At 41.8% G+C, this 23,175-nt stretch overlaps 1 protein-coding gene across 1 annotated transcript in view; it reads right to left on the bottom strand.

Moving 5' to 3' along the window:
- Nucleotides 1–23,175, bottom strand: part of PPM1H (protein phosphatase, Mg2+/Mn2+ dependent 1H) — a 136,652-nt gene that overhangs the window by 29,101 nt on the left and 84,376 nt on the right. Inside the window, exons 5-6 of the mRNA XM_061348531.1 lie at nt 9,744–9,828; nt 1,740–1,858 (exon numbers count right to left, since the gene is read on the bottom strand). Coding sequence (XP_061204515.1) covers nt 1,740–1,858; nt 9,744–9,828 — 204 coding nt within the window. The remainder of the gene's footprint in view (nt 1–1,739; nt 1,859–9,743; nt 9,829–23,175) is intronic.

The following is a 23,175-nucleotide window of genomic DNA, read 5'->3' as shown; positions in this document are numbered from 1 at the left end:
TAATTTTTAACTATTCCAGCCCTGTACGCATCCCAACATTCCACTAGTGATTTTGACTGGGGGAAAAAAATAAATCACAGTAAGCAGAACTTCCACTGAGCTTTTTGACCGGGCTCTCAAGTTCAACTGCAACCTCCAGTGTGCACTAACAGTTATTTTTCCATCTTCGTGCTTTACTTGGTATTTATCAACACCAAATTTGATCATTCTGATGCCCATTCATGTAAATAACTTAATGCTTTACAGTTCCTCACGGCCTTTCTTGATTATTAGGAAAAGAGCTGTGGTGGCACCTGCCAATGTTGCAACATCAACCATTTTAACCTCATTTTCTTTCCAGACCACTAACCAACCAGGGAAATGCAAAACTCCCACAGAGCTAGAGAAACCCTCTCTGCCTTCCAACCATAATGAAAGTAATCTGCTCTTACCCTCCCCTAAGGAAGATCTTGGGCCATGATACTCCTGTAGCTCTCCCCTAAATTAGAAGGCTTCCCTTCCCACCCCCCCACCCCCTTTCCCCTTCAATAGCATCTCAAATCTTGAGAAAGAACATTTGGAAGTCTACATGAAGACATGCTTTACTGATGCCTTCAGAGACATCCGGGAGTTTAATAAGAAAACTCCCTTTGCAGAAATTGGGAGAATGTCTCATGATGTTCCAAATGTTTTGTTGTTGAAGACCTCAGTTGATCCAATGTTCTTATTCTGTTTCCTATTCTTTTGCTCATGCCTGTAGCCTTTCTAAAATGTGAATTCATCATTCTCAGGGTGAGACTGCGCATTCTAGCAGCAGCTGTTCAAGATGATGGACAACGATGGTTATTTCCAGACTAAGATGTTCTGCACAAACACTCCAGGTAACATTAAACTTAGATCATCATTCTGCCATTAACACATCATTATTATTTATGGTCTATAAAGTATGGGACAAATCAGAAGCATGTGGGGTATGGTCTCCAAACCAAAAAAAGTTTGGAGGCTTTTTAACCCTCTCCATTCTTTTCCTTCTTGAAAAGACATTTGCTAAGGATGGTAAAACACAAACAGCATGGAAGTGAAGACTATGCATTTATAGGGCTTTTGCCTTTATAGCTTACACACAGAGCCCACAACAGCAAGGATTAGGGCTTCTCTAAGTGAGTGGGAGTCACTTGAGAAGGAGTCTCTTGAACAGACACAGAACAATGAAGACAATTAGCAAGAGACAAAAAAAATCATCATTCTTCCTGTCTTCGCTTCATTAAGTCAATGCTGTTCATTCAAGTCTTTTCTTTTGAAGATGGCTATGACTTTTATTCAGACAGGCCCATCTTTAAGAGAATTCCTCAAGGGTTACCCAAATCAGGGGTCAGCTGCACTGGAGTATGGGAGGCAGCTCTTCTCCAGGCATTCCTTGGCATGCAAAGGATCCAGATATTATAAAAAGCTACTTCCAAGAAAGAAAAGTTGTTTAGCTTTCAGGAAGATCCCTTGGCATGTCCTCCCTTTTATGTGTTTGCTCTGCTTTGAGTGCTCCCACGTTAAAATGAAACAAGGTCCTAACTCTGAAGGCAGGTCAAGTTATTTAAAATGTAAATTTCCAAAAGAAAAATACATCTGAAAGACGTATCCTTTCCCTTCAGTACGCAGGGGTACACCTCCATGTTTGATGGAGTTTACACTAATCAAGGACAGGTACAAAGCAGGCATTGGTTGGGAAGAAGGCAGACCCCATGCTGAGAAGGACACATTCTTACCAGCCAGTCATGTTGAAGTCACGGTAGAGCATCCTCTTCCCAACTTCCTTGCGCTGCACCCTCCGTGGAAACTCTAAATGTGTGAACTCATTTCCCAGCAAGTGGGGCTGCATGTAAGCCTGTGGGCAGAAACCAAGCTACAGATATCACAACAAAAAGGCCTTGTCTATGTTTACCACCCCTTCCCGCTCCCTTCCCATTCACATTTCCCCCCATCCTTCCTAAACAAGAAAGATTGTAAGCTCTGCTTCAGCCAACAATGTGCACATACACCAGTTCTGATACTGTGGGTGTCCAGCAGCAGCCTTACAGGGGGCAGTCCTCTTGCCCTCAAAATCCTTCACTTCTCCCTGCTCCTTAACATTTGGGATCTCTACACTACATGCCATTCACTGACCCTGAAGGAGACTGCAGGGCTTCATAAAACAGAACACATCTCCTTTTCTAAGTCAAGCTACATGAGAGAAGGGAATGATCAAAGGACATATCCACAGAGCAAGCAGAGATTTGGAGGGGTGCATGTGGAGTGAAGCTCAAGCTTTTTGACTCCCAGTTCAGCTACACCAACAACACACAAAACCTAATATTACTACCACATTTTAATGGTCACTGCCTTGAGAAATATGCTCCCTTTTACCTGCTCACTGTGCTGCATCCCATCGCATGAGACACTGCAAATAAACACGAGTTGCAGAGCAATGTCTTTTCTTATTTTCTAAAAACCACTTCCTTCATGCAGAATTGACTTTAAGAAAAACAGCAGCAGTTTTGTGTGTCACAACTGCAACTAATGTTTTTTGATGGTGTTAGTGTTCAAATGCTGCTGCTGTCCTTTCTGGAGTGCTGCTTTGCAGATGTTGGGAGGCCTCTTTGCCAGAGCCGTGCCCAAGGCTCATGTTCTGCAGAGCTCACTGTACTTGAGAGCAGTGCAAGGCTCTTTGTCCACTGCACAAATTTCTGGTTTGGATTTATACCCAGATCACCTGATACGATAGTGTAATCCTAAACATACCATATTACTTATTTCCAAAATAAACTTCACATATTTTTCTTTAGTATTTGCATAAATAAGCCTTTCTTCCTCCCTCCGCAGTGCCACATCGTGAGCAAGCTCTTCTGAAGCCACAGTCAAACTGGCGAGGGAACTGAAGAAAGTTGTGTTTCTTAATCTTTCTGCAGCTAACTCTTTTTCCTTATCCAACCGGTTAAGGCAATAAAGTCTGTCTTATCTCCAGCAGCAGCTGCTGTCAGGGCAGACCAAATGAGCTGGGTTTACTTTGTGGGTTTGTCATAAATCAAGCGCTCATCAAAGGTGAGCGACAGGAAGCAGCGGAAGCCCTTATTGATCTACCTGGCAGCTATCATGCAGATAGTTCACAATAAAATATTTCCTGCATTTAAGGGGCGAGCCTGCTCCCACTCAATTTAATAGGAGTTGGATCAGGCTCAGCACATCACAGCACTAACCTTCCATCAGCTTGTTCCTGTTCTCATCGCCAGACATCCTTCCAGAAAACACCTTGAGCTCAGCTGAAACAGGGTGAGTGAGATTGCTGTGTGTAGCCAAAAAGATTGCTTTCAAGAGGTGGCTCTCAAGCACACGAGTGTGATCTTGACTCTGTGATCCCTTCCTGGAACTGGAACTCCATCAAATTCTCTCTCCACGTACAGTTAAGGGAATTAAATTTTCTTCCTGCACTCTACAGTCAGCCAAGGTCCCCTCCCCAAAGCAAATATTGTTTTCAAGGACCCTCCAAATTGGATCACTGTTCCTCATTACAGAAATGGCTGAAAAGCACTAGTGATTTCTGAGAGGTCTAGCGGTATTAGTCCAGATGAGGTTTACTTCCAGAACTCTGAATTCTTGATTTAAAAGTACACACAAACTTCTAATTCTTATTTATTTTCATTCCAGTTGCAAAAAAGATGGCCCAACCCTAATGATTTATTTGATGTATTGCTACACACTGACTGCAGAAAGCTGGGCTTTTGGGGGGGTATTTTTTCAATTCTTTCTAGTCTAGGGCATTGTAAACAACAAAGTCAGTCTGCTTTGAAAGTGCAATTCAGTTCACTATTAAAAATGCACAGCCTATCTTGATTAAATCATTACAAACCACTTCTAGCTAAAGACTACTGTCACCCACCAGATTACAAAATAGGATGCCTTCTTTAAAGCAAAAAAGAGTCATACCTGACATCAAAATTAAGCTATTTAACCTTTGAATTACGAGATTACTTATTAGGCTGGATCACAGGTCCAGAAGAGAAAAAGTTACAGGCTTTCATAATTTTTCCCCTTGAAAACAAGAATTTTCTTTATTGAAAAGGTAAAGCAATTGGGAGAGACTGCATTTCATAAAGATTTACTCAAATGGAAAGTCTGAGGTCACAAGTGAAATAAGATTAATAAAGCTGGCAGAGTTGCCACTGGACTGCTAATGTTCAAGTACGATTTCTCTTCTGCAGCCAAGCCTCAATGCTTGATTTACAATCCAGGGATCTTAACTTGATTCTAATATTTTTTGGCGTCAGTGGAACAGAGGGAAAAGAGCAATTTGGAAGCTTCTGGTGCCTGTGAGCTGAATTCTTATGCGGAGAAACAGGGATTTGTGTTGAGCTTCTCCCCACTCCCCCCTAATTTTCTGTATTTTTTACCCTTTTAACAGTTATTTTTGATACTTCACTGGTGATTCTGCAGAGAGAACAAGGTTCTGCTATAAAACTCAGCTGCAACTTCCAGTCAGGCTTGTTGAGAACTGTTCTCCAGTTACTATAAGGCAGAACTCTTCTTCACTCCAATCAACCTATTGATTGGAGTGGCAGCAGAACCAGAGAACGAATAAAAAGCAAGGCTTTAAAGATCCACAGATCTTTCAAGCAGATATAGAAGCAGACACCACGAAATCCCCTCAAGTGATCAAAGGAGAAACAAAATAGTAAGTGAACTGACTACCAGAATTTCATCACTGATGAGGCAGGATATATTTTATCTTTTGTTTAACCTCGATTTGCAAGAAAATCAGATCAGAAACACCATTCAGAGAATTTAAAATTTAAAGAACAGTGACTGTCAAACGCTTTGTATATCCCAGGCACAGGTACAGGCTGGGCAGAGAAGAGATTCAGAGCAGCCCTGTGGAGAAGGACTTGGGGGTGCTGGTCGATGAGAAAATGAACATGAGCTGGCTTCAGTGTGCGCTCGCAGCCCAAAAAGCCAACTGTATCCTGGGCTGCATCAAAAGGAGTGTGACCATCAGGTCGAAGGAGGTGATCCTGCCCCTCTACTCTGCTCTTGCGAGACCTCACCTGGAGTATTGTGTGCAGTTCTGATCTCCTCAGCATAAAAAGGACATGGAACTGTTGGAACAAGTCCAGAGGAGGGCCATGAGGATGATCAGGGGACTGGAGAACCTCCTATATGAAGACAGGCTGAGAAAGTTGGGGCTGTTCAGCCTGGAGAAGAGAAGGCTGCATGGAGACCTCATAGCAGCCTTAGAGTATCTGAAGGGGGCCTATAGGGATGCTGGGGAGGGACTCTTCATTAGGGACTGTAGTGATAGGACAAGGGGTGATGCATTAAAACTTAAACAGGGGAAGTTCAGGTTGGATATAAGGAGGAAATTCTTTCCTGTTAGGGTGGTGAGGCACTGGAATGGGTTGCCCAGGGAGGTTGTGAATGCTCCATCCCTGGCCGTGTTCAAGGCCGGGTTGGACGAGGCCTTGGGTGATATGGTTTAGTGTGAGGTATCCCTGCCCATGGCAGGGGGGTTGGAACTTGATGATCTTAGGGTCCTTTCCAACCCTAACTATTCTATGATTCTATGATTCTATGTTCAGATAATATTGTTAATCTGTGTCATGGAACTGGAGTATTTGCCATCATTTTTCTTTCAGAAGTTATCACAGTTTTTTGGCATAAATCTGGCATAGTCTGCACCATGTGTTTGTGGTACTCTGCCATTTTATGGTGTGTTGTGCCTGGATGTATTATGTTCAGTATTAGCTGTTTAAAATGGAGCCTGCTCAAGGAAATATTAGTCACATTTCTTTGAAAAGGCCATTTACTTCCTGCTGTTTCCTGGTGATCAGCAAAGCAAACATGAAATTAAGATAAACCCAGACTAACACAGTAGTGTGTCAGTTAATTAGGTGGCAGGGAACACTGCATGTATCTTATCGTATCTCGATAAGGTCTGCTGATGCCTTTTCCAGCTCCTCCAGTATGCACCGCTCTGGGAAATCACCAGCACCAGCAGTTTCACTGTATTTTGTGCTATTTTCAGAAATGCTGTTTTCCCCTGTGCCCACTATATTTTACAACTTTACCCTCTTATCATATTGTGCCATTTTCTCCAACAGGATATTCTACTATATGGGTCTGATGCTCACAACAGCATGCACAGCACAATGCACCCAGAAGTTTAGTGAATTACTCAGCCATTATCATATGGATGTTTAAGACAAACAGAAGTTAAAACTAAAAGAGGTGGTGGTAGAATAAAAACAGGAAAGTGAGAACCAAATCAGTCCCTGGACTGGTCTCTCCTCTTATGACATGGCAGGACCCTTTCCATAAATCCACACATCTCTTTTGCCACAGCATCATGCAGTGTGTCAGATGGCCAAAGCAATCCTGTGCTGGGTGATGCAGGGAGCCCCAAAGAATTAACATGCATCTGACTTGTAATTGAAGCACTGAACCGACATTTGGGAGATCTAGGTTCATTTCCTCTTCAGGCTGGGCTCCCCAGACATCCTTCAGCAGGTAAGTTAGCATCACTTAACCCTTGCCTGAACGATGAACTAAGAAGAGGTCTTCTTTGAACCCACGCTTGTCCGGGCTCATGAACCTTTGTCTGAATAGTGCCAAACACAAAGAGCATCTACAACCCACAGCCACTAATGGCCACTCAGTCTCTACTAGTGATAAAGCCTGGCCTGGTACCACTAATGCACCAACTTTGGTCTGAGCTATGAACTTTTTGGGGCACTGCCTGGCTACACACATGGACACGGTATGCAGTAACACCATGCTGACCTCACATGACATCTAGAAAGTGCAACTTTGATAACTAGTAAAAATACACCCATCTGCAATACATTCATACATCACTCATTTTGAACATGTTTTCCAAAGAAAGAAGTAACAAAATCTATGCCATTTACTGTTCCAATTTAGACTATCATGACTGAAATTAATACTCTCCTCAGAAGATGAAAGGAAAATTGCTTCTGGCAGTCACTGCCTGCACAACTGCTGAATGTAACACAGCAGTTCCCAGTCAACGCTGGATTTTGGTTTTGCTCAAGATACACTGATACGGAAGCCAGGGCTGTCCTGGAGTAGGCGTTGTGTGGAGCTCTGCTGACACAGTGCTAAAAAGAAAAGCCAGACACAAAAATTCGAAAGAAAAGGGGTTCATGAATGCCCGCCCATGGAACAGAAGCAGTATGGTGCAGAAGCCAAAGGACCGAGGGAATACTGGTGCAACACTTTCACACCTTACATCTTAACTGCTCTCCGACTAAAGGATCAATTGCCTTCAGCAATATTCTTGCAAGTCCCCTGACACAGAAGACTGCCTCTGCCATATGGCCTACCTGAAATCTGCAGCTGAATGCTATCCTCACTGCAAAAAAGAAGGGGTGCAGGTGGAGATAAAGGGATGACCATGCCCAAGGCTGTTCAAAAGTCATAATGATTGGGTAGACAACTTGTTCTTTTGAGTTCACCATGCCAGATGCCTATGCCCAAGGCCAGTCTCAGATTCATGCTAATAAAATTGCATTTAAAAGGGAGCTGGACAGGGAAAACATTTGTGTGTCCATCTCCCATCCCCCCAGTTACTCAACCAGTACTAGCTGAAGCACAGTTTTGTCTAAGACTAGGCTGGAGAACTTCATATAGAGATGCTCACATGATCTGAACAACCTGTTATCCTGCAGACTTCTTTGCACATGGAAATAAAAGCCCAGGAAAGAGGACCTAAGCTAACATCCTCTGTGGCCAAAGCAAATAATAGGCACTAAAGGCAGAGGAAAGCTTATTTGCCCTGACTGTGCTAACAGTGTCTACTGCACAGGGAACCAACGTTCAGAAGCCTGTAGACTGTAAATCCATACCCTCCCTTTGCCTGTGCAGTAACTTCCCCACAGTGAACAGTATCTCTGCATTTGCCAAGTGAAACATTAACGCTGAAATGATTAAGTGATTTTCTTCCTATTGTGCAGGAAGAGCAGTGCAACACATCTGAAACAAACCAAAAAAAAAAAAAGAGCTTTAACTGCAAATAAGAAAATAAATCCAAAGTAACTAACTTTCAGACAGGAACAGCAGAAGAGAGACGTTGGTGGTGCAACAAACTGATAGCAGAACCTGTGCACAGCCAAGGTGAGCAAGGAGAATTATTTGGGATCTAATCAGTAAGACAGATGCCACCTTGGGGTGTAATGTTTATGCCAACTTTGTAAGAAATTTGGTGTCTCTTTTTTTTTTTTACTAGAGTAAAAAATGTTACTTAAGAAACGTTACATTTGAAATTCCCTCTAATTTTGTTTCACACTCTTGCTGTCCTGCACCTATTTTCTTTGAATATGATACCCATAGATCTGGCAGACTTGTTACATACAGAATTAAAATAACCAAACAAAGGTAAAGGAAATTTCCAAATAAAACAGCAGAAAGGCTTTTCATATCAGCTGCTGTTTTCAAACATAAGCCAGAAAGGACATCAAAAGAGAAAAAAAATCCCTTGTAGGCAATGCTTTATCTGTATTTCCTACAGAAGTAGCAGACTCCCCAGATATTAAAGATACCTTTTATTTTAAAGGCAAACAAATTATTTTAAATGTAACTGAATTGTAAATATTTATTAGGCCTCTCTTCCATTTGGTTCGCTGAATACAAATACTCCCAAAGCACTATTTCCTCTGAAATTTTCAGCTTTAAGCCAGTGAACCTGACTAAAAATCAAACATGACAATTATGGAAACATCTGAAATTTTTCTTTAAAACCTTCCACCTCTGTCTTCCACCACTGGCATTTTGCCTACTCTCAAATCACAGTGCTTGGGCCAGTCTTAAGATAAAAGACACTCTAAGACCAGGCAACGCCACTGCACTTGCCTGTCCACCTCTTGTCAGGCAAAGGTGACAGTGAGCCTGCCTTGGCTTAAACTTTCTAAAGCTTTCTAAAAGGAAAAAGCAGAGACCCAGATGAAGCACAAAAGAAATCTCTTAATCACATCAGGAATGATGCCTTGACAAACACCCAGCTTCAACTGACTTATTCAACCATCAATGAAAAGCTCAAAGAGAAAAAAGATTATTGCATGATAAACACCACCATACATTCTGACTTCTCTTTCTTGGGCAGCTTATCAGCCAACTTGGTGTATAAGGCATCCCACATGTCCTCAACTAGTCATCTTGTCCCTTTATGGGTGCTGCTACACTAAATACAACTAGTCTTTCTTCACCCATTTTATCTTGCAGCTACTAATGCTCACTGACATCATCTCAAAGTTGGATATATTTTCCCTGATTGAGATACTATTGGCATACTATAAAGAGCAAATGAATAAAACCCTGCAATATCATCCACAAACAAAAAGCAGTCTGTGATATTTTATACTGTCACACGCTAAACACTGGGATGGACTGAAATACCTCTGTGGCTTATTAGCTCTACGTTTGAGCTGTCATTATCCAACATCAATGACCTGCTGAAGGTCTGCAGCTAAAAAAGGTACACAAGCACAGCCATACTAATTGATGGCCTTCATAGAAGAGGTAAGGCTCCTTTCATCAGGATTTGCACCACCAGGCTTTTCTCCACATTTACTGATGGCTAGAAGACATACATGGTGGGTCACTGGTGGTCAGTGGGTATATGTTCCCTCAGTAAGCCATAGTAACTCAGCAGCAATTGTATGAACCACAGATATTACTGGGCAATGCTTGTCATCAGCAGCACCTGATATGGTCCTCATGTCTCTTACCAGATACTGGAGTCGCTGGCGTTCAGTCTCTGGAGTGAATTCTGAAGACATTGGAATAACTTCACCGTTTCGGATTATTATAGCCCTGTAACAGTAATAAAACATTGTCAATACAGAAAAAATAAAATAAAATAAAAAACTACCCAGAAAACCGCAGGATATGGTCACACTCTTATTCTCTTCAGTCATAGCAAAATAAATCCATTTCTTTTCTACTGAAGCTGCCAGCGGAACAGGATAGTAATTCTTGCTCTGCATCCTTTAGGGTGGATAATAAAGTATATTTGTATATGCCAAGTTCATTTCAGAGCTTACAAAAACATCCAAGCAACAAAGGCAAGAGTTATTTCAGTTGATGTCTACAGGGTATCCTTATTAAGTGAAATGCGGACACCCAGAGGAGATGCTGCAGAATCACTGATTGTAGAACAACTCTTTGCAGGTTTTACTCCCAGTTGTGGCTGACACTGTCTAAACTACTGGCTTCAAATGACTCATGCAAGCACTTTCCAATTATTGATTGGTCATATGTCATGTCAGAACATTTCTACTCCAGCAGCAAATGGAAAAGGCAAAGCAAATCCTGTTTAACACAAATTTAACTAGTTACGTGCCGCAAGATGATAGCTAATGGAATGACTATGGATCAACCAAATTTTACATACACTACTGCAAACGGCAGAGGAAGTGCTCTCAAACACCTGCCTGTTGCCTCTTAACAATATGCTATCATGCATGAAAAATACAGTCAAATTCTTCCCTGGTGTAACGCCACTGGCTGAAACACAGTCACAAGAAGAATTTACCTAGTATTCCTACCACATTCTGCAGTCATTTATTCACTCACAGAAGTGGTTTTTTTTTATCTTTCCATTATATACACAGCTCTGTAAGTATAGTAATGCTTGGTGCTTCTGAAGAGCTGGATGAACTATGCATCATCCCAAAGATTTTACTGCCTGTTTTGGAGCTGTTTCTCAACCATCAGTAGATTAATTCAGTGTTTGGATAGCAGTAGTGTACCAGGCTTTGGTGTAGATAAAAAGAGCAACTGTAACTTGCATTCCAGTTTCTATATATTTTAAATGCCCTCCTTTCTGTGATCTTTTCATCCCCTTGATGTGATATTTACATGCTCACTTACTTCTCTTGATGATTTGATCAATTCAATGACATTGTTTCTATGCCAGGTATTCTGATGGCACTGCAGTGCATCCAACAAATATGGCAGACACGCAACAACTGAAAACCTAATCTCTAAATTCAAAACACAGGCATCTTGAGAAAACCAGCCTAGGTACAGACCAGCTTTGTAAAATTAGTGGTACAGGATATCTTTCCAAACCTCCCAGATATGATACTGAACTAACACTGTCTCCAAATGATCTTCTGCATAGCGGGTATGCAAAAGGAAAGAGCATTATCAGAGAGGAAAGGAACTGTTCACATGTCTGAGATTCACGTGGCAAAGAACAGACAGGTACAGGATGGAGATACAATGGGAGAGGTGGGAAAAGGCTCTACTGATGAGGGAAAAACAGCTCTGCTTTGACAGATAACAAATTTACTGCTCCAGGACTTCCAGCATTCCCTTGCAAATAATCTTGTGTAGAAATTACAGGTGGCAGGAGTGCAACCTGCATACTGACAGCTCCCACTGGCCCTCCGCTGCTACAATTAAAAACAATATTGTGTGCTGGAAATGACACAGACGCGGTGGTGGTAACTCATTAATTTCTGAAGAGAAATTTGTGAGAATTTTCCCTTCCGAGTACATTATGGGCTTACAGAAATGCTGGTCCAATAAAAAATAATAATGGTTTGCTTAAAAGTTTCTTTGGATTTCTGAGACAGTCATTTAAAAATTAAACCACTTAAACCTCTTTTCTGCAACAACACCTTTGCTTTTAGTTTTGCAATACCTAAGGTATTCAGCTTTGAACCAGGCTCATTTACTCAAAGACAGTGAACAGTTTTTATAGCCTTTCCATATGTAATCTGACTCACTTGAGTAAGCCTCCATTTAAGGGGACTGTGAGTTTAGTACAGCCTAAGTACTCTGGCAACAGTCTAGAGCAGGGTGATCAAAGGAGCTGATCAGACACTAACCAAATTTTACACTCTAGTTTAAGAGAGTCACAAGGGATCTGCTGATTGCGTGCTTGTCTGAAAGAGCCAATATAAAACCACACATTGATATAACTGCTAGTGTGTCAGGCTGATTTTCTGATTATCCTTTGCTTCCCTTTTAATCACTATTTCCACAGGAAATCCATATTTTAAAGACCAGTCAGACCAGTCTGGGTTCACCTTTTTCTTTGTGCACACTGACATACTTCCTATATACGTTGATAGCTATCCTTCTCACTTCTATGGGTAGAATTGGGCCCTGAGGGACTCACATCATATAAAAAGCAATTCAGAGGCGAGTGGGTCAACCTTTCATGGCTCAACTTATTTTCACTAGAAATTGCAGCCACCTGGGATGAAAAGCACAACCCAGCACAAGAAAAAATAATCTTTGGAGGGGGGGAATTAAAGCAATGCTGTTGATACCTGATAAAACACAGCCTTGGTTTTATGTTTTTCATTAATGTTTTCAGCACTTGGACTTTATTCAAGTTGAAAGTTACAGCTGCTCGTAAGAGTCAGATGATTTGATCCGAGGAATTAGACAGCTCTAGATATGAGTAACGGGAGGGATGCAGACATGCATGTACAGGTTACTGGTCTGAATTCAGCTGTGGTGGGCTCATTACCTTCTTACCAGGCTCTTTACCTTTCTGCACTAGCTGGTCAGCCATCTCATGACAGCAAAGCTTATTTCTGACAGCTCAACTGACAAAAACAGAGACGTTCATCAGCTGTCTCACTGGAGAGGCTGGGTGTGAAAGCCTGGTCCAGGAGCCACCCTACTCAGTGGGCTTTTCCCCTGTGATTGAAGAGATGCCGAATCAGGCCCTAATTGGGTTTGGAGACTGAACTGCCCTTTCCATGACCTCGCAGTGACAGAGCTGCCAAGCACTGACTGAAGGCTTTTCCCACCAAGCAACCTCCAGAGCCCTGAATTCAATAGCCCAAAGTCAATAACTGCTCACAGGGAGGGAGCCTGGCTGACGCAGCAGCCACAAACAGCCCAGCAACTGCTTTTAGAGACCCACTCTACACGGTCGTGCAGGACAATTAATTTTGACTTTATGCTTCCTAATGGACTAAGCAGCAACATGGTGCTATGTGAACATTACTGCTTCTGCCGTGCATGAAAGATGCACATACACCATGAAATAGTGCTCTGAAAGCATTTAGCTCCCCGTGCATTGTGGAAATATGAATGTATTATTTTATACCAGAGTACAGCTGTCCTATTAAACTGTCAGAAATAGCTACATAGGAAGCAAGACGAACTCGAAGAGATGCAATGCCCAGGGAGCATCCGATTCTGCCATGTTTAATAGTGACATTTTAATTTCAGCCACACTGGTGAAACACATTATAGCAGAGCCACAGGGTGAGCCTGCCAAAGGCAGACAGATGATTCATGTTTGCAGGGAACAAGTATGTCAACACTAACCAAATATTCTCTGCTGACAAGGTTGCTTCAGACCCATACCAGTCATTAATTTATATCACCAATGAAGCAGTAATTGAAAAACAAAAGTTTTTTGTGGCAGCATAGGAAACTGGGAGTCGCAGATCTGCAGCTCCTTCAGTGTATCGCCTTCCAAACTCTGTGGCTCTGGTACTCTCCCTGCACAGCATCATCCACAGTGAGCAAACAGGAGAAACTGCTCTTAGTCTTGAGGCCATGGAGGCCATTAAGTCACTTATTTTGATCCCTTCTAAAAAAACTACAGGTTTCCCTTCCCCTTGAACCAACCTATCTAATTCTCCACTCACATGAACTACAGGGTTGTGCTTGCCCCTGCATTTCACAGATACATGCTCTGCATGTCTAAAAAAGTATGTTCACTAATCCAAACCTGATAAATATTAACAGAAAACAGGAATATATCGGGGAAAAATAAGTCCCCAAAACACAGCTGAAGCAACCTAAAATGGAAGTAGTAAGAATCTGATTTTGTATCTCTCCTCAAGCTACTTCACTGAGTTTTTCTGATCCAGAGAAGCCGTGCCTTGAGTAACTAAGCGTGGAGCAAGAGATGTGCCAGCATTCAGTGCATAAGGTGGGACTGGCAGTCACAGCACATCCTGCAGTGGCCTTATGTTTGCTTGGTCACAAGCAAATGCAAAGAAACACCAGGAACTTAAAAGGCTGCATGTAAAACTCCAGAAAATACATTAATCTTCTGAATTGACATATACTGCACAGTCCATCATCACAGTCCAAATTCACAGAGAACCTTAAGCACATGGTTATTTTCTATATTCAGATTCAATACTTTAAAGATGCATTTGGTGCTTTAGGATATATCCCCTTTTAAAAATGTGATGAAGGAAGCAACAAAAGGGCAATGCTGTGTTTTACTGCTGCTGTCACCCTCAGGATGTATCAACAACACTGGCTTAAATACTAACATATCAATTGCTTTGCATTTTTAATATGAATAAAACAGCCACTTCTCCTTGAATGAAGCAGGGTTTGGGTTTGTTTTCTTTTTTCTTCTTTTGTGAAGAACACAATCAGTTCAGAATTACACAGCATCCTCTCTGAGTTTCTTACAAGAAACAAACAGAGGGAAACTCATACATTTTAGAGGAAGCTATTGTTAGTTACTCTCATTTAATCATACAGAGAAAGAAACACTTTAGTGAACAAGGTCAAAAGTGTAATTTCACTGCTGTCACAGGTCTATGGGGATTCTGGTGCTCAGAACAAAGAGGCATCTCCTACTGTTAGGAGCATTCAGGGGACACCCTGATTCCATTACATGCTTTTTCAGCCAAAAATTATGCGAAACACAACATTAAACTGCACATTTCTACAACAGAGGACAAAAGTCTGGTAAAGGTGACAAAGAGAGACCGTTTGGAAAACCCTTCTTGACAGTGTATATCAATTCCAAGCCACAGGGAGGATGTATCTATTTTGTCAAAAGGTGTTAAGCATTGTGGATTCAGTACAGATGAAGCAGAACTGTCTGGCCTGTCTGAAGGGGTATTAGAAATGTGTCAATGTAAAAGAAAGAGGGATTAAACTGACAGAAAGAATAAGGCAGGGTTTTATTACATTGAAAGGGGAACCAAGCAGTAGATTTTAATTAGGTGTGTCACAAAATAGAGGAAAAAAAAATCCTAGAACTATAAAATCGGTCTACATGGGTACTTATTTACTATGGTAACTAAATGCATGTATTTAAAGAAGCCAAGGAAGAGTAATGCTAATGTCTGCTGAGCTACAAAACAGGTTTATGTTTACATTTTCCTAACTGCTAAGAAATTACAGAAGATTATTATACAAAGATTAAAAAAACCAAAAAGTGTTTCTGTCCTCTTTAAATGAAGTACTGGAACTTACAGCCATCGTGATTACTGATGACTTTTAATACATTCAGCCCTGGCACCTTGGTTTCACTTATTCTGGACTGAATCACTCTCCCTTAGTCCCATGCAGACTCATTTCTCAATGTTTCTTTAGAAACCAGGTGAACAAACACCTCGCTGCACTGGCAGTAATCATGGAACTACAGTGCAAAGCCTTTAAATGATTTCCTTAATTTTATGAATTAAGGCAGGCTGGGGATAGTGAAACAAACCATTATATAATGTTTAGCTGGCATTAAAACAGGTCCCAGTGATGACATATCCATCCCCATAAAACTCAAGAGGTGAAAGTAGCAACCCTCAGCAACACCAATGGAAAAACACCCCGGCCACCTCCCACCTGCAATACCCAAGAGATGTTTCACAAATGGCTCAACTCCTACTCGGCACAGCTACCAAGAATAAAACAAGCAACAACCGAGGGAGGGGGGGAGAGGGAATGAAAATTGCCTCAGTCCTCGTTTTCCATCTACTGCCACTCAACAGTGCTGCCACCCTGGTTTCTTCAAGTTTTTTCAGCACACACATCAGGCTGACCACAGAAATATTGGGACAGAATAAAAACACTGGATCATTGTTTTTTTCCCAGCCAAAGCAAGCCAGCCTTAAGAGGGAACACACTCTTCCTGCTTGTAGCTCCTCCTGTCACAATGTAGTCTACTTGTGTACACCCTGCTTAGAGCAGGCTCCTTGGATCCATTCATTCATCACCTGGGGCATCTTCAACTCCCTGAAGCCAATAAAAGGTGCAAGAACTTGCCTTGGTGAAGTCCTGCAAAAGTAACTTCCTACAGGAGCATGCTTCAGCGTTTCCTGCAGGATCAATGAAGAACCCTCCTAAACTTGCTGCTAAGGCCTTTTGCAGACTGCCTGCCACCCTGGCTGCTCTGAGGGCTAAAAACTCTGCAGCACAACTGCCAAGTACATCCCTGCTTCAACAAGACACCTGCCAGGTGTTCCCAGGTATTTCATTCAAGGGCCTTTTTTCATGTCCTTGCACCAGCACGGATCCAAGCACACTACACCTCTCCTGGGGCAACATGAGAACCTGTTCCTGCCTTTGAAAAGAACCAGGGAAAGAAATGATGAAATCCAGTCCCTACGAGAAACCCTAAAAATCATCTTTCAGAGGCACCTACAAGCATGTGAGCTGGTCCTGTGCACACATGTGTAGAGCTTTACACTGTTTCCAGTTACCCAATTCACTCATATTTATATTTCTAATGCTTATTTAGTAATTCTTGTGGAGAAAGCCTCTGGGCAAAATGAGGCTGCTGATACACTCTAAAGCCACTATTGCAGTGCTCTGTTTTTTCTAAATGAATTGTATTATTTTTAATAAAGGATCACAAATGGGCAAATAAAAGCTGATTCTCAAAGCAAAATAATATTCATAGATTTCTATGGAATGGCTTACTTCTCATCTACACTAGCACCTGAGCCAGTCAGCTTCTTCCTTACTGCCACCAATGAAAACCTGAATTTTTGGAACTGATCTCATATTCTACCCTATGTATTCAACTAACAACTTAGCAAGCAGAAGTTAAAGGGATTTGCTACACCTGGGAGCCCCCTCTGCCCTGTGTATTGCATCCAACAGTGAGAAGCACTTGAACACGACCAACACTAACCAAATTACTTCAGTTGTTTCTTCATCACTACTCACTGTACGGTTTTAAACTAAGTATAACACTGAGCTTGCAGGTTATCTACAGAGGAGATAGCCTGGGCAAGACAGCCTGCTAAAGACACAGTGCCTGGTCATTTCTGACCCCGTGAGCTTCACGCTTCCAGTTCTCAGTGCTTCTTTGGCAAGCTGCGGCTTCATTCCAATGGGACTCTCCTGTGAATTCCCTGCTCTAGTTTAGTTCCTCAAGTGTATTGCTGGTCTGATGCAATCTAAGTATGGAGTTATTATTAGCAGTTGGCTTATTATTAGCAGTTGGCTTTATTAAGTGTTTCATTTTAGGGCTAATTACACATTTTTTCATACTGCCACAGATGGCACTGGCTATCTGTATTGCATATGATCTCTGTTGTTTGCTTCTTTGATCAGGAAAGTAACTTTTCCTACTGAATCAGTGCTGACTTTCTATTTTTACCTATACAATTCTAACATTATCTACACTGGTCCAAGTAGCACTAAACCAAAGCAAATGAACTAAACTAAAATGCTTTGTAATTAATTTGTATTTTTCTGTTGGTTTACATTTGAACCCACTGATCTTCCAGAGAGGAGTTCAGCTGGTAGCTAGGAAGCTATTACAAGCCAGATTACAGTGAGTTTACAGTGATAGTGCTATCACACAAAAACTGCTCAGCATCCGTAGGTTGAAGATTTCCTGCCCTCACAGGATTCATTTTGCCCATGATGATTTCACTGTATTCTTCATTTGAACACTGCTAGGTCCAGGGTTGCGATGATGATGCACCACCACATTTCTGTATCAGGGCTGAACAACATGCTGCCAATTACTCAGGCCGTGCCAGGGAAATGAACAAAGAAGTGCAGTCACGTCTCTGCGGCCAGCTTTGAGCCTCAGGACTGGTATCTGTGGAATCAAAAGTCTTTTCCCTGCTGTCCAGGATATCACATTCATCTCCAGGACGAGTTACTATGGCAACTAAACCTGGGCTTAGTGGATGAAGGCATTGCTGTGCAAGTCAGTGTTTATTTTGCCAGTAATATGGCTGGGATATGGCTGACCACGTAAGATGGGAGAAGCACGCATTTCCCTCCCTTCTCTGTCTCCACTGTCTTACCATTGATGAAGCCAGAATGACTTTCAGCGTCTAACGTATCACATCTACTTCAATCTCAGCTTTTCTGCCTAATTCAGTGGCAGCTGCAGGATATTGGAACAAGCTGGACTGAGAAGTAAAAGCAGGCTGAAAGCAGCACTCTCTGCTCACTCTTCAGGAGCGATTTTTTTACCTAAGTCCTGTTTCATTCACCCACACAAGTGACAAGGCTTGAAGCCCTTCCTAAAAGCCCCCCAGGAGGGCTCAGACTACACTGCATAGCCGCTGCTAAGACTGAATGGCCTGGGCTGCCTGGTAAGCTCACAGTATTCAGGGGATGAGAAAAGCTTTCCAACACAGTAAGGACAGCAGCAGATTTGAAACACTCACCAAGCAAGCCTGGGGTGCTACCCCAGTCCTCTCACAGTATGCATGGCAAGCTAGTGGACCAGGCACCCAAGCCTGCTTAGCATGCCTGGGCCCTGGCAGTATAACACTGGAATAAAGAACCTGCAGGTGTCTCTGGGGTCAGCTACAAAGGCACAGATGAAGAAAAAGATGTTTTGAGCTTTAAGCACTGCACTGGAAGATCTGGATTCTGGTATATTTGCTTATACCATGAGCTGCCTCTATTACAGGTCACAGGCTTTTTATGTATAAGTAAAGTGCTGGTAAAAAAGTGATTAAATTACACCTTTGCACCCTTTGCCCTTCTTGCTTCAGACACTATAAACTCTACAGGCTATACACAAAGATGCTATTACAGTGGGAGTTTTGCCTTGATTAGTGCTTAAATTCACCAATAAAAAAAGGCAGCAGGGGAATTTTTACTTACAGTGGCAGCAACCAGCTTTTTTTTTTGTCTCAGTTTTGCTGGTTTCAGTTTTTTCTTCCTTTCTCTAAAGGCTGACAACTCATGAGAACTAAAGTTAACAGAATTCATCACTCCTGGAAACTAATACAAAAGAACTGCAGCTTTCCAGTTTACTGGTATTACTTCAGCAGCCAAAATTCCTCTCCTTCCTCATAATCTGGAGCATAAGGACTTCCTGGGTAGATGATGTCTATGTGGTTAGGACCAAAGACTTAACTGAACCTGCCACTCACTGAGAATGTTTACAATGGCTTCAACACCTGTTAGATTGCCATAGACATTGCTAAGACATACCCTCTCCCAAGGAAAACAAAAGAGTTTGAAGATGAGGCAGGACATTTGCTTTGTTTTCAAAAGCCTATGAACATTTCCTGCCAAATTAATAATTTCTGCCAAGTCAGTGCTGCGTAGGATGTGCCAGCACCCTGGAACTTGTCGTTCACTGGATTGCTATGAAACACCCTTCCTCATCACTGCACTTTGAGCGCAACAACTTATTTCTGATCCAACACCTTTCCTCCACACCTCACTTGAACTGTTTCCTGAAGTGTCTCCAAAAGCTTTACCCAGCACAAAGCAGCAATATTTGAGGTTGCTGCTATTCCTATGAATCCTTTGCTCTTGCTTCTCCCTGGAAGGAGCCCAAGCATGAGAAAAGGAGCAGAAGTGCTTTCTGCAGGCCTGCAAGTCAGGCTTTCAAGGAAAAGAAGCTGAGGAAACAGAGATACAGGACTTGGCCCATCTTAGTGTGACTAAGATGCTGTGTTCTTTTCCAACTGTTTTGGTTAGGCAGGATCAGACTTCTCTACCTACCAAACTACAGTCAGTGAAGGAGAGTTAATGTGTGTGTGAGAGACTTGCTTCCTCTTGAATTCAGTCTCTCCTCACTCCACAGGCTCCTGAGCAGACCAGCCTTAGGTTATCATGTGCCCTGAAATGATCAGACATTTATTATTTTCAAGTGATTCTGATAAAGAATTAATAATAATTAAAAAAAGGGATGTGCACATTCACTGGCCAAAATACAATCCATAAGTGTTGCTCTCGCCACTTCAGAGGCATCTTTTGAGTATTTGGAGGAATAAGAACTTCAGAGGATAAACAGGAATTGCCACAGATTGCATGGTCCCATGGTGGAAAGGCTCTGTGTGTGGTTCAGGGATTTGCAGCAATTTCTGTCCCATCTTTAGGAGGAGAGAGGAAAAAGAATGCTTTTCCAAATACTGCAGACTTGGAGAAGCTTAGTAACTGAGTTAGTCTTTCCTCTAGAGACCTCTAAGTCTCTAGTATAAAGCACAGTTACTGTTGTTTATGCAGACACAGATGTAAGGAGACGGAGAGGGCAGACCACTTAAGGAAAACAGGGGAAATTCAGATTAGAAGATAGCAGTTCCTAAAGTCAGAAAATTAAGCTTCCTTAAAAATACACTAAAAACCAAAGGATAAAGCAAATTAGCCCTACAATAGTAATATACTAGAACACTTTATGGTTTCCATCCTCACATGGTATTAGTGCTTCTGGCAAAAATCACCCGGATGGCCTTGATGAAGATACCATGAACCACAAAAATGGGTCAGAATCATCAATTCTGACGTCTCAGAAATTCTACTCAAGCTACAGTTCCAGTCAGCAGGTACAAGGCTCTTTCCATGCCCCTCCCATTTACTTCATAAAAGCAGATTAATACTCCAAATTTGACTTCCTACAATGAGAACTGTGCATGAGGGAAGCAGCTGACAACCACCACGACAAAGACAAGAAGGAAGTATGAATGTAGTGAGATTCAACACAAGCAGCAAATCCAGAAAGAACTGAAACAGTAAACAAAGTAGAACCCAATGTTCAGTTCACTATTTTATTACACTGGGAGAAGTTGGTGCTATAAACACACTCTCCCACATCTGGGTACCTGAAGCACCAGTGAAGCTGCGTAACCTGCACCCATGCAAAAGTGCCACAGAAACCAATCACTCAATGAGCTCGTATCATTTAACAATCCCAAATGCCCTAGCATTCATTCTATGCTTGCTTCTGAACACGTTGTTCAAGCAGACAATGAATATGCCCTGAAAACTTAAGCACAGGGGAGTAAAAGCAAGGAGGCAGAAAGATGATGAAAAAGCCGATGAAGCAATGCAAAAAATCCAGTAACCTTGCAAGTCTGTGAAGCCTCCGAAATATCAGGCTCTTTGCTTTGATCCCATGTTCTGCCAATAAATCAAAAAGCCCAAGAACCCATTCCAGATTTAGCGAGTGTTTCAGGGCCTATGGAAAAGTCAAATCAACTTGTGATGTTCTGCTCTTGTATAATGATAAAAGCACTGCTACCTTACACGGCTCTCAGCACAGAACAAAATAGCAGTGCCTGCAGTCTCTGAGCAGCTCCTTACCCAGACAACACAAAAGCCAGAAGAACACTTGTGCCAAAGATAATTAATATGATCATATTGTATTACCGTCACTGTAGTGATATTGGGCAAATGTTATGTTGCATGAGGCTTTACAATAATTGGACAGTAATCAGTGAAAACATTAAGTCCCTATTTTACTACTGCTTCATCACTAGCTATAAAATGACATCTTAATAAAGAGCATAAAACTAAAAAGAACTGAGATTAACAAGGCGTGTTATGGCAGTTTAGAAGTAAAAGTCATTTTAACAATGTAAAGCAGAACAATATTGTTTAAAAGAATGAGCAGAGAAGATTTACTCTTCCTTATTAAAGAAAAAAAAGCAGCTATTCCAAGAGCCTGCCCTAGTTACCATAGTGTGTGTGTCAAACTGGTAAGCAAACCACAGCGCCACAATGCTTACCAGAAAAACACTATATCCTGGATTGACTATAGCACTGTTGGCCCCTAATTAGACAACCCTGCATGGACAATGCTAGCCACCCAAAGGAAGGAAGAAGAGAGAGAGAAACACCAGAAGATGTTCTGTCCAATATTCAGACATGAATTTTGACGGTACAAGTAGGTATATTTATGGCAGAGCTCAAGAATGATCAGACAAGCCATTAGAGGATGAAAGTGGCTCCCTCTGCATTGTTTTTATCAGACTTTGAATACATCACCTCATTTTTAGAAGGGTTCTGGTATCATGTGCAGTTATCGTGTAATTATTACAGGACTGTGATTGCATCATTAGCAGAAGTTTAATTATATCATTGACATTAGTGATGCCATAACATCAAGCTCAATAATAGTTCATAACAAAACCTACAATTAGCACAATTTTTCCTCCCTTTTACACCAACCAAAAGTGTTCAGCTTGGAGAAACCTAATAGTCCATACAGAAGTGAGCTAGGGCTGAACCTGAAAGGATCGCTGGCTGGTAATTTAGTAATATGGTAATTAAAGTCTTTTCATGATGTAATTACACATCAACTACAAAAGGACAGCTGCTATACAACACTGTCAGGGTACGTGGCATGAAATGATTAGATTTGAGAAGCTTTGGTGGTTAAACTGAATACCACAGGCATCAGTCTGAGGTATATCTGGCACCGCATAGCACATTATTATTCAAGTCTCATACTTGGTGTTTCCTTAGTCGCATTATGATAGTAACAGTTTGTTACACATACCTTGGTCCTATGACAGCAGAAGCTGTTCAAACCCCACCTTTAAAAGCTGTTTTGAAGTGGCCTGGAATTAAAAGACCTAACCTTCTTCCGGGAAGAAGCAGTACACATGAAGTCTGCATGAACCCAGAATGTTTATTTCCCATCCCTGCATCGTAAAACATTCTCTCACAGACTCCCGTCTGTGGGAAATGTAACTTGATTTATTTGGAGGCTTTTTTCCAGTGAGGGAGTAGAGAGGGGAGAAGAGGAATGAGGACAGAAAAGAAGCACAAACGAGTAGCTGAACTCAAAGAAACTAAAGCTTGACTGAGGAACTCAGGATTTTGGCATCTAACAGCAACAAGCAGAAGCCCCCTGGTTGGATGAAAAAACAAACCCACTCTTCTTCTCAAGAGCAGACTGTTTTTAAAGTAGTTTCCTTATTGTATTTCTCACCGCCCTCATCTGTATCTATACAAACTATGAAGTTGACTGCATGAGGCATGACACAGCAAAAAGGAACATATTTTTCCAACTAACACGAATAAAACTTCTTGGCTACATGACTGGGCTCTTAAAAATACAGGAATGCACTGTGCACCGTGGCATTAGGCAGACAACTTCAGAGCTGCTTTTCTAGTCCTAAAATGTCCTTTCAGTGATGAGAAGCAACTTAGATGTTTTGCAGTAGATGTTTTATTTTCTCCCCCTGAACAAGGGAAGTGGGGATTTCATGGAAGAGACCC

Source organism: Neopsephotus bourkii, unplaced genomic scaffold, assembly GCF_033783945.1.
Source record: "Neopsephotus bourkii isolate Nb327-2 ecotype Australia unplaced genomic scaffold, CSIRO-AGI_Nbou_v1 NB_359, whole genome shotgun sequence".
NCBI classification, from domain to species: Eukaryota; Metazoa; Chordata; class Aves; order Psittaciformes; family Psittacidae; genus Neopsephotus; species Neopsephotus bourkii.
This window is presented reverse-complemented; position numbering and strand designations above follow the sequence as displayed.